The 14,979-nt window shown below is 40.9% G+C and overlaps 1 protein-coding gene across 2 annotated transcripts in view; it reads right to left on the reverse strand.

The window, feature by feature from the left end:
• AHI1 (Abelson helper integration site 1) overlaps positions 1–14,979 on the reverse strand; it is a 207,327-nt gene that overhangs the window by 37,873 nt on the left and 154,475 nt on the right. For both annotated transcript variants that reach the window (XM_032844822.1, XM_032844821.1), the window contains 2 exons: positions 9,609–9,771; positions 6,083–6,183 (listed from right to left, as the gene is read on the reverse strand). In XM_032844822.1, the coding sequence (XP_032700713.1) occupies positions 6,083–6,183; positions 9,609–9,771 (264 nt within the window). The remainder of the gene's footprint in view (positions 1–6,082; positions 6,184–9,608; positions 9,772–14,979) is intronic.

Here is a 14,979-nt window from a genome sequence, read left to right on the forward strand (position 1 = left end):
AAGGTGCCTGGCATGAGCAGCAACAGGACAGGTGTGTGCCACTTGGAAGGACTTACAGGATGCAGCAGCTGCCAAGCTTTTAAAAAGGTATAATTTTACTTCTTATTCTATAGTTTGAATAGAGAAAATTTAAAGAAGAAAGAAAACTACTAAGGTTTCCTTTTTTCCTTAAAAAGTACAGAGAGTACAATTCTAAAAACTTGCACATGGAGACGAACACCACGAAGCAGATATTCACAGGAATGTGGAAGCTGGTGTGACACAAACTGTGGCTGGCTGTGCGGAGGGCCGCTGTCCGCGCTGCGGACTAGTATAAGGGACAAAAAGGCACTGGTCTGACAACATGAAGGCCCAGCTCTCAGCTAGGAGTCATCCTGAACAAAACTCTTACAAGTTCTCTGGATCTTGATTTCCTTATCCGTAAAGTGAAGGGACTGACTAGAATCACTGTGGATGATCTCTAGGGTTCCTTCCAGGTCACCAGTTTTGTCAGTCTAAGAACATAGGACCTTCCCTTCCCCAATTCTAGGCACTTAACATAAAAGACTACTTTTCATGTTCTTCTTTTTAAACATATCTTTTATATGATAATAAATATAAAACTTGCTCTTGAAATTAAACATTTGATAGAATTTGTGGCAGGATCTTGATAAAATCAAACCATATATATCCTGATAAAGGAACTCAACTGAAGAAATGCAACTATGCCAGGTGCTAAGGAAGCCCAGTGACACATTTCTTAAGGCTGGCTGTTGGCATCATGGCTCAGAGTGAACCCAAGGCATTTTGATTACTTGGGACAACATTACTGTTTCTTCTTTTTATAAGCAGAGATTATTCTTGATATTTTCCTGTAGAGAGAAGTCAAACATTATTTAACTACACACCTGGTACCTCCATCCCTACGAAGAAAACCATGTAGGATTCTATTGTAACACATGGATTCAGACCAAGCAGATCAAATCATGTTCTTCAACAAAAGATATCTATGCAGCTTAAGCCCTAAAGGCCACTGGAGTTCCTTCTCAACCATGAGAACTTTACTACTGCTTTGCCCACATGGAGTCCTATCCTCTGCAACTTTCTTGCTTTACCTATTTTAAGTTCTAAAATGCTTTACATTGCATGTCTTGTGAGTTCCTTTAACTCTTCTTAGAATTAGTGAGGGCAGCAGTGAGATTAGGGTCAAGATGGATATTTGAAGAATTGGTCCACTGGGATATAAATATAAAGGTATACATTAAATACAGAGATCAGTCTGTGAGAGGAAAAAGTACACAACACTAAAAAATCAGCAAAGACTACGATGCAGTGAGTTCTTTTAAGTGGAGGAGGGGTGGCCGAGGTAGTGAGAACCAGGGACTTGAGAAGCAGGTAAGAGGTCTCGATCTACAGGGACATCAGGAAGAGGAAGGGGCAGTACCAACTTCCCAGGCAGCCAGTAAGATACTGACCAAGTTCCTTCTAGCTCCTCCTTCAGCTGAGGCAGAAGGAGTTCAACGCTACTGCACATAGACGTGGGGTTGAGTAACCCAAATTTCAAAGGTCGGCACGATGTGGAGTCAGGGATACCAGTAAGTCACTGTAAGTAAACGTTATGTCTTTCATAGCATCTCACACAGTTCTTGACACAGACTAGGAATATTGTGAGCTGTTACAATGAGTCCCTGTGTTAATGTTATAAATGCTTTCATTGCATTAAATGTCTTTAGGTTGTAAGTTTACATCAGTATCTCCTTAAATTCTTAAATCTGGTGCTCACTTCCAAACAATGGATAATGTTACACATGCAACATGTGCCCGAATTCCTTAACAATCCTTTGAACTGTATCCTCTGTTGTCCCCATACTGTCACAGGCAACCACTGCCATATGTCTTTGCTGTATTTGAAACTGGCGCTTTACCTAGAAACTTTTTTTTTTCCCAGTTCTTTGTACCACAGGCTATTTGTTCTCACATAACCCAATCATGAACCCCAGGGATCTGGAGTTAACACTGGCCCCCTCTTAGCTCTCTGTTGCTAATTTTAGGTTATTATACTTTCTTTCTTTTCTTTTCTTTTTTCTTTTTTTTTTAAGGTAATCTCTATACCCAACAGGGGCTTGAACTCACAACCCCAAGATCAAGAGTTGCATGCTCTACCAACTGAGCCAGCCAGGTGCCCCACAGGCTATTATACTTTCAAAGCACGCCTTGACACCTGCCTAGACCATCTCTTATTTGTCTCTGTAGCTGTTACCTTCAGACCTTACAGTCACTCTAACACATAATGGTTCTCAATGTTGGCCACGCATTAAAACAATCTGGAAAGCTTTTGAAATCTACCCATGCTGAGCTCCCATTCTAGGCCAATTCAGTCACTTTGTCGGTATGGGGACATGCTTCAGTATTGATTTTTTAAATTTCTTAGTTGATTTCAATGTGTAGTTGGGTGAGACACCAAGGACTTAAGCTCTTGCTTTCCCAGTGGCCCCTGCATTCCAACCTTTGCAACAATCCCAGAACTTGAAAATCGAAGAGTACAACATGTCCACTGCTCTGGGTCCTAATTCCTTGGCCATTTCAATTTGAATCATGTATCCTTCAATAGCACTTCATCTCTTACACACACTCTGAATTTATCAGACCCTCGGGTTGCTGGACATCTGAAGTATTAAATAAGCAAAAGTGTCTGCGGGCTTACAGACCACAGTTCTGGCTTGTTAGCTTCTTTATGACACTATACCTCCTCCAGGGTGTACGCGGCTTCCTGCAATCTTGCAGAGAATGCTGTTTTCTAAGGCGGCCAGTCTTCTTCTGATTCCATGCCCTTTCCAATCTGGCGGGCCCTCTGTGGCGTGTCTGTCACCCCAGTGACTCTCTTAACAACACAATCATATCTTTTATCCTCTTGTGCTTGATCACTTTCCCAACTGCCCCAACTACCTATCATGCCAAATATGCCTTCTCCGCTGCTATGGCTGGGATGCTGAGCGCTACTGAAGAAAAAAAATCCAACTACACAGAATTATGCCGCTTACATTTTTAGGGCATCCAAATCGCAGCTCTCAGCACTACTTATGAACCTCTTTATGTTCCAAATGAGTTCCTGCTCCTACTACCCTTACAGGTGCTCTAATGGTCACTATTCTTCTAACTGCTTTGACTTCCACTTTTGAAGTGGACCTCCTGTATATTTTGGAGGACATAACGGTATCTGTAATTTCCAGAGTTCCACTCTATCAACTTCTCTGTATCCCTCACAGACATAGAGGGGCACTGCTCTAAGTTCAGCACTGCTGACATTTTTGGCCAGATAATCGTTTGGTGGGGTGGGGATTGTCTTCTGCATTCTATATGGCTAGCAATATCTATGACTTCCACCCATCAGATGCCAGTAGTAGCCCCCTGCATGCATGTATTTGCAAAAACATCTCCAGACATTGCCAAATGTCTCCTGGGAAGCAAAATCACCCTAGGTTGAGAAGCACTGTTGTAAGCCAAGACTAATTTATCAACTTGTCTTTCTGATAAAAACCTCTTGCTTCCGCCAAGATCCATGTGTGCTTTCTTTATCTATCTCCAACCTGAAACTGTCCATTGGTTTTGTCTCCTTAGAATATAAATTTCCATGTCACTCCGTATTTAGAAAGTCATTTCTAGGATGCCTGGGTGGTTCAGTCTGTTAAGCTTCTGCCTTGGGCTCAGGTCATGATCCCGAGATCCTGGGATTAAGCCCTGCATCAGCCTCCTTGCTCAGCGGGAAGCCTGCTTCTCTCTCTCCCTCTATAGCTCCCCCTTCTCAAGCTCACTCTCTCTCTCAATAAATCAAATCTTTAAAAAAAAAAAAAAAAAAGTCATTCCTAGAAGTGTATCGCCCACCAGTCACCATGTGACTTTTTTTTTTCCCTCCAAGCGAAGCTCTGGGAATGACTTCCATGAGTTCACTTCCCGAGGCCCCACTGCACTCTTCAAACCTTGTCATGCTAGTATCAATCACGGATACTTCTGCACAGGTGCCAGCGTTCTCCTGATCACTAAATGGTTAGACAGACCGACTGGCTGTCTCTGACACTACTGACTATACCCTCCTTGACCCTCTCCTGTCCCCTGGTTTCCAGAATACTTTTCTTCTGGTTCTTCCTTCCACTTCGATTATTTTTTCTTAATCTCTCCTCTTCCTCAGACTGTCCCTTAAATAACAGTGTTCCTTTGGGATTCTGTCCTTGGCCTTTCTCTCAGAACTCTACAACATTTTTTTCTTCTGGGCTATCTCTTTCGTTACAAGCTTCAACTCTTCTGCTGTAATACACTGAATACACTAACTCCTCCCCATGTGATCTGAAGCCCTACTTTTTCTCAGATTCCAGTCCTGCATGTCAGACTCCCTAGGGAATATTTCTATAGACACCGCTAACAAATCCAGACACCTAAAATGGAACTCATCACAGCCTACTCCCTACCACTGCTTGTCTCTAGATCTCCAAATCCACATATCCTTATTCTTTTATTATTTCTGTGATACCACCATCTATTCAGTTGTATAATAAGCCAGGGCTTTAGCACAATCCTAGATTCCAATTTCTCTAATCATATCCAATCAATCATAAAATCCTGTCAATTATACTTATGCCCTCCTCTCCAACCACACTAGTTCAGGTGTTTATATTTTATCTCAATGGTTTCCTAATGAATTTCCCTGACCCAGGTCTTAGAGACCTCTAATATAATCACTGTGTGGCCACTAGAATGTATTTTTAACATGCACATCTGTCCATGTCACTCTCTGGACTACCTCCTAGGGGATCTCCTTTGTCTGAAGGATTTACAACCTAAGCATCTCAGCAGAGCACACTAGGCTTTCCACGGCCTGGCTGTTGCATTTCTCCCATCCTCTCCATTAGCCCCTAAGATCCCCAAACAGAACTGTACCATACCACACCACACCTTTCTCAAGTTATTCCCTCTGCTAGAATGTCTTTTTCTATGAATCTCTACCTAGCATATACTTTTTCATCCTGCAAGCCTTAGCTCAAGCATGATCCCCTCTGGAAACTCCTCCTGGACTTCCCAGGCCACAGTTAGAGGGTTTCTTCCTGGGTGTTTCTAACCCTAACCCAATGCATGGTGCACAGATCTTTATTATAGTTCCTGACACAGTCCGCTGGAATTGCCATAGTCTGTGGCTGTCTCACCCACTGGCCTGCAACCTCCTGATGGGGAAGTGCTTTGCCTACTCAATCTTCTTCCACTGAGGATCACAGAATGCCGAGCACGGAAATAAGCACTCAGTAAATATGGTTGAATGACCGGATGACACATGAGAGGTTCCACTTGCAAAACACTGTTGGGGGGACCACAACTGTATCATGACATGGTATTTGTACAAAAAAAGTATGTCAGTTCAAGGAGTCAAGAAGTGAAGTCATTCAGCCTAAGGCAAGAGCTAACGTTACATAATAAAGTAAGTTTAACAGGTAATATATATGATGGTACAGTGCTTATTAAGTTTTTCTACCAAAGTAGCACCATCAACAAAAGAATACTGACTGATATCCCTGGGGGAGCTGATGGCACAGGCTAGAAACGGGACATTTCTCTAGCTAATATATCCATATTCATTTTAACTTGAAAACATTTTTGAGGTACTTAGCAAATAAGAGGAATGCTCCCGGAAAATAGAACCTACTTATTCTTTGGGCCTCAGGGACCTTTAGCGTTACTGTATACTGCTCCGGTGGCGTTGATGAGAGTGCCAGAATCACAGAGTGCCAGAAATAAGTGTCTGCTGGATACTGCTCACACTTCAAGTCCCATGTTCCAGTCTGGTTCCATGTCCCATCACTTGGGCTGTGACTTGGGGCCTACTTTAATCTCTCTGAGCCTTCTTGGTTTCCTTATCTGGAAAGTGGCTTTAATAATATTATGCTAATGATTATAAAAATAATATTTGCCTCATATATTCCATAATGTTGGTGTCAATAGTCAAAGAAATAATAATGAAAGCCATGAAATATATAAGCATGAAAAATTAAGTAGTATTTTATAGAGAGGAGAGCAAAAATTAAATTCATAGGCAATCCATATTCTTAAAAACATTTACCTTTTGAGCAGCTGAAGAAGGTTTTTCCACTTTGGTTTTTTCCTTTGGGGTTAAAGGAGGGGATCGCTCCTTTATCTCTGGAGGCAGTTCTTGATATAATGCTGGAATTGAACAAGGGGAGTGCATGTAATCAAACTGAGGAGTACTGAGCCAGGGGGGAAAATAAACAGTAATGGAGAGGGGGCAGATATGAAACTAAAGATCTTGATATTCACTTCCTTCATGTAACAATAAGCTACCTGGTACTTAGTGTTAAGGAGATCTATAGCTATGCACATTAATTATTAAAAGAACGTAATTTAGGGTTGGAAAGTTTTCATCAGCAGGATTTCAGAAACAGAAAACAGGTCCTTTTCACTTATTATGTGGTCATGCAGAGACTTGCTTATTTTATCTCAATTCACATTCACCAGGAACCCGCCATATGCAAGGCTGTCTGCTAGGTACTGCTGGAGCTGACAGAGATGATCAAAAGACAGTCTTTGCTCTCAAGGGGCTTACAATCTGGTTGGAGGTAGTATGTTCACAAGTAAGTGTAACATACAGCACAGTGTGACATTATTCCAAAGAGAGATAATAAAGACAGATTCTGATGTGGATAGCAAATGTTCAGTGCCAAGAAGTGGTAAGTGTGTCAGTCTCTGAAGAACAGGTAGGATTTTGCCAGGCAGAAGTGTGGACAACGAATAATTTGGGAAGATGGTACAAAAGAAATGAGCACAGGGCTATGGCTACACATAACCTTGAATTTGTTCACAGGGTTGAATTTGAGATTATATAATTGAGATACATAATTTGAGAATATATAATTATAAAATTGAGATTATATAATAAAAATATACATATAATTTATATAACCTTTTAATCTACAGGGTGGACTCTAAAAAGTTATATGGGAATTTTCAAGGACTAAAAAGAAAATGTGTTTCAGTGAAATGACAACCCTGGGAGACTCTCAATTGAGAGAAATTGGTAAAATACACCAGACTGAAATTCCACAACTATAAGATATATTAATTGGCTTTGTGTATGGGTTGATTTTATTAATGGCTTCCTTTATCTTTTATTGGAAAGGGTGTTAGATGTCATTTAGTGAATCTGTTCATGTTTTTCTTTCTGGGGCCTTAAGATACAATATGAGTAAGTTATTTATAATGATGGGGGGGGAACTTCCATTGTGTTGGTCTCTTAGAGAACATGGCTTTTAACTGAACAGCTGGTAGAGATTCTGTTCACATCTCTACACTCCTTTAGAGCATTTGCTTGGCATATTTGGCTTCAGATAAAGATAAAGGACAATTTCTCCTACTATTTTTAGAGTGGAATACACTGTTGATGGTCTTTTTTTCCCCCTAATGTTAAAACTGAGCAGGTGAGTTTTTGTTAAATTCAGGTTATAAAATAGGATAAAAGGGAAAAGAAGATAACCCCTGATGAAGTGAGAATTTCAAACATTATATTCTCAGGTTTTCTGAGAATTCTTTGTTTGTTCTGGCCTTTAAGAGCCTTTTTCAAGAAGCAGTGACTGATGCCAAAAAAAAGTATTAATTCTTCTGGGATACAATATGGAATTCTGACAGTTGGAGGATGATCACTACTTGAAACATGGAATTAATTTCTGCATGCAGCCACCACGCAGCACTGCGGTATGCTTTAGAAGTCGCACTTTGGTTATTATGGAGAAGAGCTAACTTTAGTGGATTTTTAACCCACTGTGGATGAAGTATGTACAGCCTCTCAAGACTCGTAAGCTTAAGGGGTTATATCTGCAAATTAACTAGATTCTAAAGTTAAAAATGTGATACCATCCTCTCTAGAAATACACACATCACCTTTATCTTGTCTAGTGAAAAAAAGAGTTTAAATGTTTCCACTCGTGTCTGGAAGAAACAACGGGCTGTAATATCCAGTTAAAATTACAGACATACTCTGGAGCCACTATGATTGCACAGGCAGCTCTCCTGATTTCGAAATGGGAGCTACTCCTGCTGCACTAGAGCTGCTGATGCAGTGAGAAAGCCGTCACTGTGAAGGGGAGGGAAGAAACTGGGATATGTGAGGCAACCTGGAAGTGGCGAGTACTGAGCTTATGAAAAATGACTGGGAATTAACTTGTCCTAAAATTTCTTCCTTCCACACTGCCTTAATTTTTCTCCATTACATATCCTCTTTTGAACATTAAAGGTAGCTTAGGAGCTATCAATCATTTAGTACTCAGAGAAGAATTACAACAGTGGCACGGAGGAAATGAAGAATTTTGTTATGAGGGAGAGAAGTGGGTAATTTTTGAGGCACTTAGCACTTTTGAGGGGAGGAGTTTGCTGAAAGCAGCAGATAAGCTGAGGGAAAGAGCTGCAGAGACAGCTAGCCCTGGAGAGTGGGGCAGGCGGGCCCTGGGAAGTACCAGGGTGTAGACAGGGTGGTGGGTGCAGAAAGAAAACTAATTTCATCTGTGCCTAGCCCAGCACCCAGTCCTCATGGGTGAAATTATTCTTCCTGTTTTCCTTCATCTCCTTTGCTTTCAAAATTTAGAACTTAGGTAGGAATCAATAGTACTTTTGTTCAGCCAGTTTGGGTTAGATGGGGCTTTACAGACAAAACTGAAAGTCAACTGTTATTTATAATAATTTCTTCTTTGCAGAAACAAAAGACTTAACGGTAATGATTCAAAAGGGAGTATTTTCAAGGCTGTCTAGACTACCTTTTAAACCAGAACTATACAATTTCAGTGTTTCTGGAAGGAAGCTTAAAGGTGACAGGGCTCAACTTCCTCATTCTACAGGAGGAAACTGAGCGGTATCAGTATCAGTTTGGAGTTTTCCTGACCCTTGAGTACTGGGCTTTCCTACCACATTACCGAGGGAACTGTCTGTCGATAGGAAGCATTCTCCTGAAGAAGCCCTGCTATACTTCTCTTTCCTCAGTCTGTAAGCTATTTCATTTCCAGCTTCTCTGTTATCAGTTCTATTTGCGCCTCTCAAGGCCTGGGAGTAAATCGACAGCTCTCACAACTCCCGTGTAGAATTTCTCCTCCAGCTTCTTTCTTCTCACAAATTGGGACTTTATTTACCCGAGAATGAAACAACCTACTGCACGTTCATTTCAGCAGGTTCCGGCTGGGACTGAGGTATGCAAAGTTAAAGAATGGGACTTGGGGAACTAGAGGTTCTGAAGGTGCCTGTCAACTGAGGAGCCGCTGTGGCCAGAGGAGAGCTGACACAACTGTGCAGAGCAGGGGGCAGGCAGAAAGGGCTGAAGAACAATGTCTCTGTAGCCAGACAGGCAGGGCCCCCAAGGATGAGGCTGTGAAGCACATATTCCAATCTCAGAATGGAGTAGCTTTCTCGTGCATGATTGCCCCCTCTTTTTATTTATTTATTTTTATATCACGAGAATGAAAAGTGATACCCATTGGTAAACATAAGCAAAGGTTATAAAACGAGTAAATTAAAGGGTAGCAAATGATAAAATCTTGGACTATCAGTTACACCATATTCGTAAACCAGGAAGGGAGCATAAAACTTACTTTCACTAGCCACATGATTAGCTGGAAAATAACCTTCCTGTCCCTTTCCTATGCTGCCATACCACCAGTCTTCATTATCTTTGAAAAACACTCGGATAATGTCTCCGCGATGGATGGTTAGTTCATCTGATCGATTCGCTGTGTAGTCATAAAGAGCCACTACCTACGAGAGAGATAAGACCACCACAGCTTTATCACAACTGTACCACAGAGAAAACCCCCAACATTCACTTCCTCTTGCAGAAGAGCAGCTGAAACCAAAGCAGTACTTTGGTAAGTCTGAGGCTGTCTCAAGGTTTGCTAATGGGATCAGGGGTGGTGGGAACACAGCAGGAGAAGCAAGATAAAAGACTGTGGGATTGAGAAATGGTTAAGAGCATTCAATACACTAAGATTAGCTTCAAAATAGCAGATGTTAATTTTTTTTACAAGTGAATTACTTGTGAAGCAAATAAAAAAAAGGCTCACACACCATTCACTTTCTTAGAATTTTTATACTACCTTCAGATCCCATTCTCCCATCTCTAAGCAGATGTATCCGAAAAAAAAATTCTTCAGAATGTCAACAATTTTATAAAAAGGAAAGAGCAATGAAACAACTTGATTACATAACTTCATTGTGATCACTTGGTTTACTGTTAGTATTTCTTTTTAAGATATATTTCCCCCAAAACACATGCTCTTTGGTATTTTCTATCTGCAATCTAAATCTTTTGACTACCTTTAAAACACTCTTAATAAGTTAAGACACAAATTAAAGAGGAAAAGCCTTTCTATAAGAATTCTCTGTGTTGTACAGTAGACACTATTTTTGATTTTTTTCTTTTCCAAGAAGTAAAATCAAAATGAATGAGTGCACGGAAACTTAACAAATCCCTTATAGCAGTTACAAGGAAGACCTTGTATCCGTTTTATATGTCATGCATTGTATAATGTAGGACATAGTATGTGTACTAAAGAATAAAATACTTCTTTTCCTACTTAAATGGGATTTGAAAATTAATAGGCAGTGCCTGGGTGGCTCAGTGTGTTCGGCATCCTACTCTTGATCTTGACTCAGATCCTGATCTCAGGGTCATGAGTTCAAGCCCCACACTGAGCATGGAGCCTACTTAATAAAAAAAAATTAACAGGTTATACAACTATATATGTAATGGAAAATTATCATTATAATCCTTTGCATTTAGGTTGAGTACTCATTCACTTACTTAACAAGTATTTACTGAAATCCTAATGTGCCTAGGGGCTAGGGGCTAGATATATAACAATAAATAGGATCCTTTCTAGAAGGGTTAATCTAGAAAGGATAATCAGGAATTGGCTAGGTGAAGAGATGGAAAGTGTGTCTTGGGCAGACTGTACCACATGTGTGAGAGTCCAGGGAAGAGAAACCTACAATAGACTAATATGGTGGGAGTCTGAATTAGAGGTAAGAGCCTCACTAGCCAGGTGGGGGAGGGGAGGCTGCACGGGTATTAGGGGCCAGATCATGCATGCTACAGGAACTCATACTCATACTACCGGCAATGGGAAGAGATAATGGTTTTTTTTTTTATGTAGGAGATGCCATAAGAGTTCACAAAACTCTGGATAGTGCTTTTTAAATTAATTTACAGTATTTATTAACACATTAACCAGGAGATTTTAATGGATAAATCTGGAATTACCTGCTGTCACTACCTGGTATAAGGGCAGTAATAATAATTTAAGTCAAATGGTACAAATGCCATTCCAACTGTACTGCTTAGCACAGTCTGTAATTCACAATGCATTACGCAGTATGTTGTTTCAAGTTTACAAATCTCTTATGCCTTTGAGTGTATTGACGTCAAATCACTTATGTAAAAGTGGAACTTTTAACTCTTCGCTTCCTTCTTTCGTCTCCAAACCTTTTCTCCTTTATTCTTCTACCTGGTACTATCAAAGAAAGCTAATGAAAAATGTTCTGAGTGCCTGCCACATTCTAGGTATGATGCTAGTGGCTTATGAAAGTTCTTATACAATCTGTAGGACAACCCTGTCAGGGTATGAATTCTTATTTCAATTTCATAAATGAGAAATTTTATGCACAGAGAAATTTAGTAACTTACTAAAGTTAACTATGAGTTACACTTTTTTTTTTTCTTCTTCAAACTAAATACATGTATAGGACATCTCAGTCTAGAATCAAACATTGGGGAAGGAGCAGCAGAGGGGAAGGGAGGGACAGAGATCCTAATCCCTCGTGAAAGATCAGACACATTTTTGGGTGGCACTATTTAAGTGGCTGACTACAGGGAGGACCAACAATCCTGGGCCACCAGCAGGCCCATTGTGCTCCTTTCAAGACACCTGAGACCCAGTCCTAGAAAACTGTAAGCATCTGCTGCTGCTGTTCCTCATCCTAGCTCTGGTACACAGAAATAGCACAACTCTGATGAATCTTACGGAAGTAGAAAGGCCGTGTGCACTTATTTCTCTGAATCAAAGTGCTGAGGTGGCTGCTGGGAAGAAGAGTACGAGAGATTCAGCTTAGGCAAGAGAATCATTCAGGGAGTCCCACATCAGGCTTGTGTCCTTCTGTGGATTTTGATAATGTGGAATTCATCAAACTGGAGTCAGAATTTCCTGAATTGTCTATCAGGGCCGGATGATAAGAGTTCCTTCAGAGGTACAGGGGTCCAAAAGATCTAGAAGATTCTACATTTCCATTTTCCAATTAAATTATCCATGGATTGCCCTCCTCATATAATCAAATCTAGCGCACCAATTCTATGTGGCTTTCCAGTCCTGGTAAATATGTTCTACCCTCTACATCCCTGTTGTGGACTGAATTGTATGCCGCCCCCTTCCCCCCCATCCCCTCACCTTCCCCCCCACCCCGAATTCATAGATTGAAGCCCTCATCAGGTGACTGTATTTGGAGAGAGGCCCTTTAAATAGATACTTAAGGCCAAATGAGCTCATATGGGTGGGGCCCTTATCCAACAGGACTGGTGTCCTTACAAAAAAGAGGAAGAAATAGCAGGAGCACATGCGCACAGAGAAAAAGGACACAGGAGGACATTTTGAGAAAGCAGCTGTCTGCAAGCCAAGGAGAGGTATCAGAAGAAACTGGCCCAGCTGGCTACTTGATTTTGGACTTCTAGTTTCTAGAACTGTGAGCAAATACATTTTTGTTGAAGCCCTCAGTTGATGGTACTTTGTTACAGTAGTCCTGGCAGACTAATACAGTTCTACACCTGGATGGTGTTGGATGAATCACTCACTATGGCCTGTCATGGCACCGCAAATGGCCAATACTTCACTTCTAGCTATTTTGGGGCCTCACCAGCTTACAGTACTGCATCCAACACCATTATAGTATTATTCCCTGATGCAGAAACAATGAATGGCCTTGTCACCAACATCCTCAGGAGGGTGATGGCTGGGGAGGCTACATCTCTCAAAGCAAAGGAAGTATTTGGAGAATCTCATCCTCATACCATTACTGACATGAAAGTGCAAAACTGTTGTAAGTGAGGAATCGGTGTGTTTCACATGCCAAGTCTACATTATGGCAGTGGAGTTATGACCATTCCTTCCTCATACTGAAGGTACATGACTAAAGCCATGTGGCTTATGATAATCTGCTTTACATTCCAGTGTGTGTTTTCATCCAATATGCCATCTTCTCATTTGAGGACTACTTACTCTCTTTTGAGCATCTTAGTATACACTGTAAACTTCTCTGCTTGTTTTGATTTGTAGTGGATTCTGTATAAATTGTCTTCCCCATCTTCAATTATACTTTGTTATAATCTCACTGTTTCAGAGTAAAGTAAAGCTCCATAAAAAAGTTGGGAGGGTACCTCGGTGGCACAGTTGGCTTAATGTCTGACTCTTGGTTTTGGCTCAGGTTGTAATCTCGGGTTCCTTAGATAGTGCCCCGCATGGGACTCTAAGCTCAGTCTGCTTGGGATTCGCTCTCTCCCTCTGCTCCTCCCAGTCATGCTCTCTCTCTCGCTCTCTCAAATCAATCAATCAATTTTAAAACAAAAACCAAAAAATGTTGGGAGACACAATCTCATCAAGAGGTGTGTTTTAAATTAATCCTGCATCTATCTTTTCTCTGTCTTCTGGTAGCTCTTGTCATTAGTCTTGACCATTCCTGTGATGAGTATCTTTTACAACGTACCACACAGCGCTCTGGAACTTACATGACAGAGTATCTTCGGCAAGATCTTTGAGCTGACAGAGGAGTTATGACATCTTTCTGCAAAAGAAGTTTAAAAGCATTCATTTATGTGCCCATCCTGGTAATGACAGGTCTGGGAAACGGTCAAATTTTGTCCATGATTCAAATACCTGAAACAGAGTTCCTTCTTCTCAAAGCCTGCCAAACTGCTTGGGTGCAGGTATGAGGGAGGTGCCATTGTGGGTTTTTTGTATTGTTTTGTTTTTTAATTAGTTAATTAATTAATTAATTTCCTGATGTTCATTTTTCAGTCTTCCAAGCAGTGCTTGCTAAAGACAATTTCTTGGTTTAACAAAGCAGAGTCTGTCAGGCTGTTTTAAGACATTTAGGTGAATTCCTCTTTATATTATCTTCTGAGAGATTTTTCATGATTATTGTTGTCTCTGAAGAAGTCTCAATAGTTCTTGAAACCAGTGTACTGAAGGAACATTAACCAGTATTGTCCAGCAGCAGAGATTTCTTGCAACTTTGGCTCTAAAATAATCAAAGAATCAATATTCATAATGGTCCCAAGTCATTCAACAGGCTAAGTTATGTTGAATAAACTCAAGACACCTGAGTACTTTCTCCTCTCTGATTGCCCCAGCTGACTCTCTGGCCACTGGGAAACTTCTTTGTGCCAGGCTGCAGCCAACGTGCATCTGGATCCCACCACCTTCCCTCTGCTTTCTTCCTTGCTTAACTTGATTTCTGACTTCTGGCCTCTAGAATACTCTTGAAAGAATGAACTTCTCTTGTTTTAAGCCATACCATATTTATGCTAATTTGTTATAATAGCCCTAGAAAACTAATATATGTGAATTTTACTTTGGGGAATGTTGGATTTTCTTGTACTCCCTTAAAGAGTATAAGACCTTTGTACTTGTACAAAGTGTTGGACCTTTTTCTGGCATGTAGTTACTTGTTAGTTTTGTTGGGGGAACCTGGACTGGATCCTGATGGAAGAACCAAGGGGCACTCAGAGACTTTGGACAATTGGAGGTTTATTTAACACCGGTGGGCTCAAAGGAGAGTGTTCTCCAAAGGTCTGACCCGAGCACAAGCAGGGAGGGTAATTTATACCCTTCTACTTCTGCATACTTGGTACTTTTGATATGCATGCGGGAAACGGGGTAGGGAAGAACTTGGAAGGGCTTTGGGACAGGGACTGGAATT

This window comes from Lontra canadensis, unplaced genomic scaffold (assembly GCF_010015895.1).
Source record: "Lontra canadensis isolate GAN:19392208 unplaced genomic scaffold, GSC_riverotter_1.0 scaffold156, whole genome shotgun sequence".
Lineage (NCBI taxonomy): Eukaryota > Metazoa > Chordata > Mammalia > Carnivora > Mustelidae > Lontra > Lontra canadensis.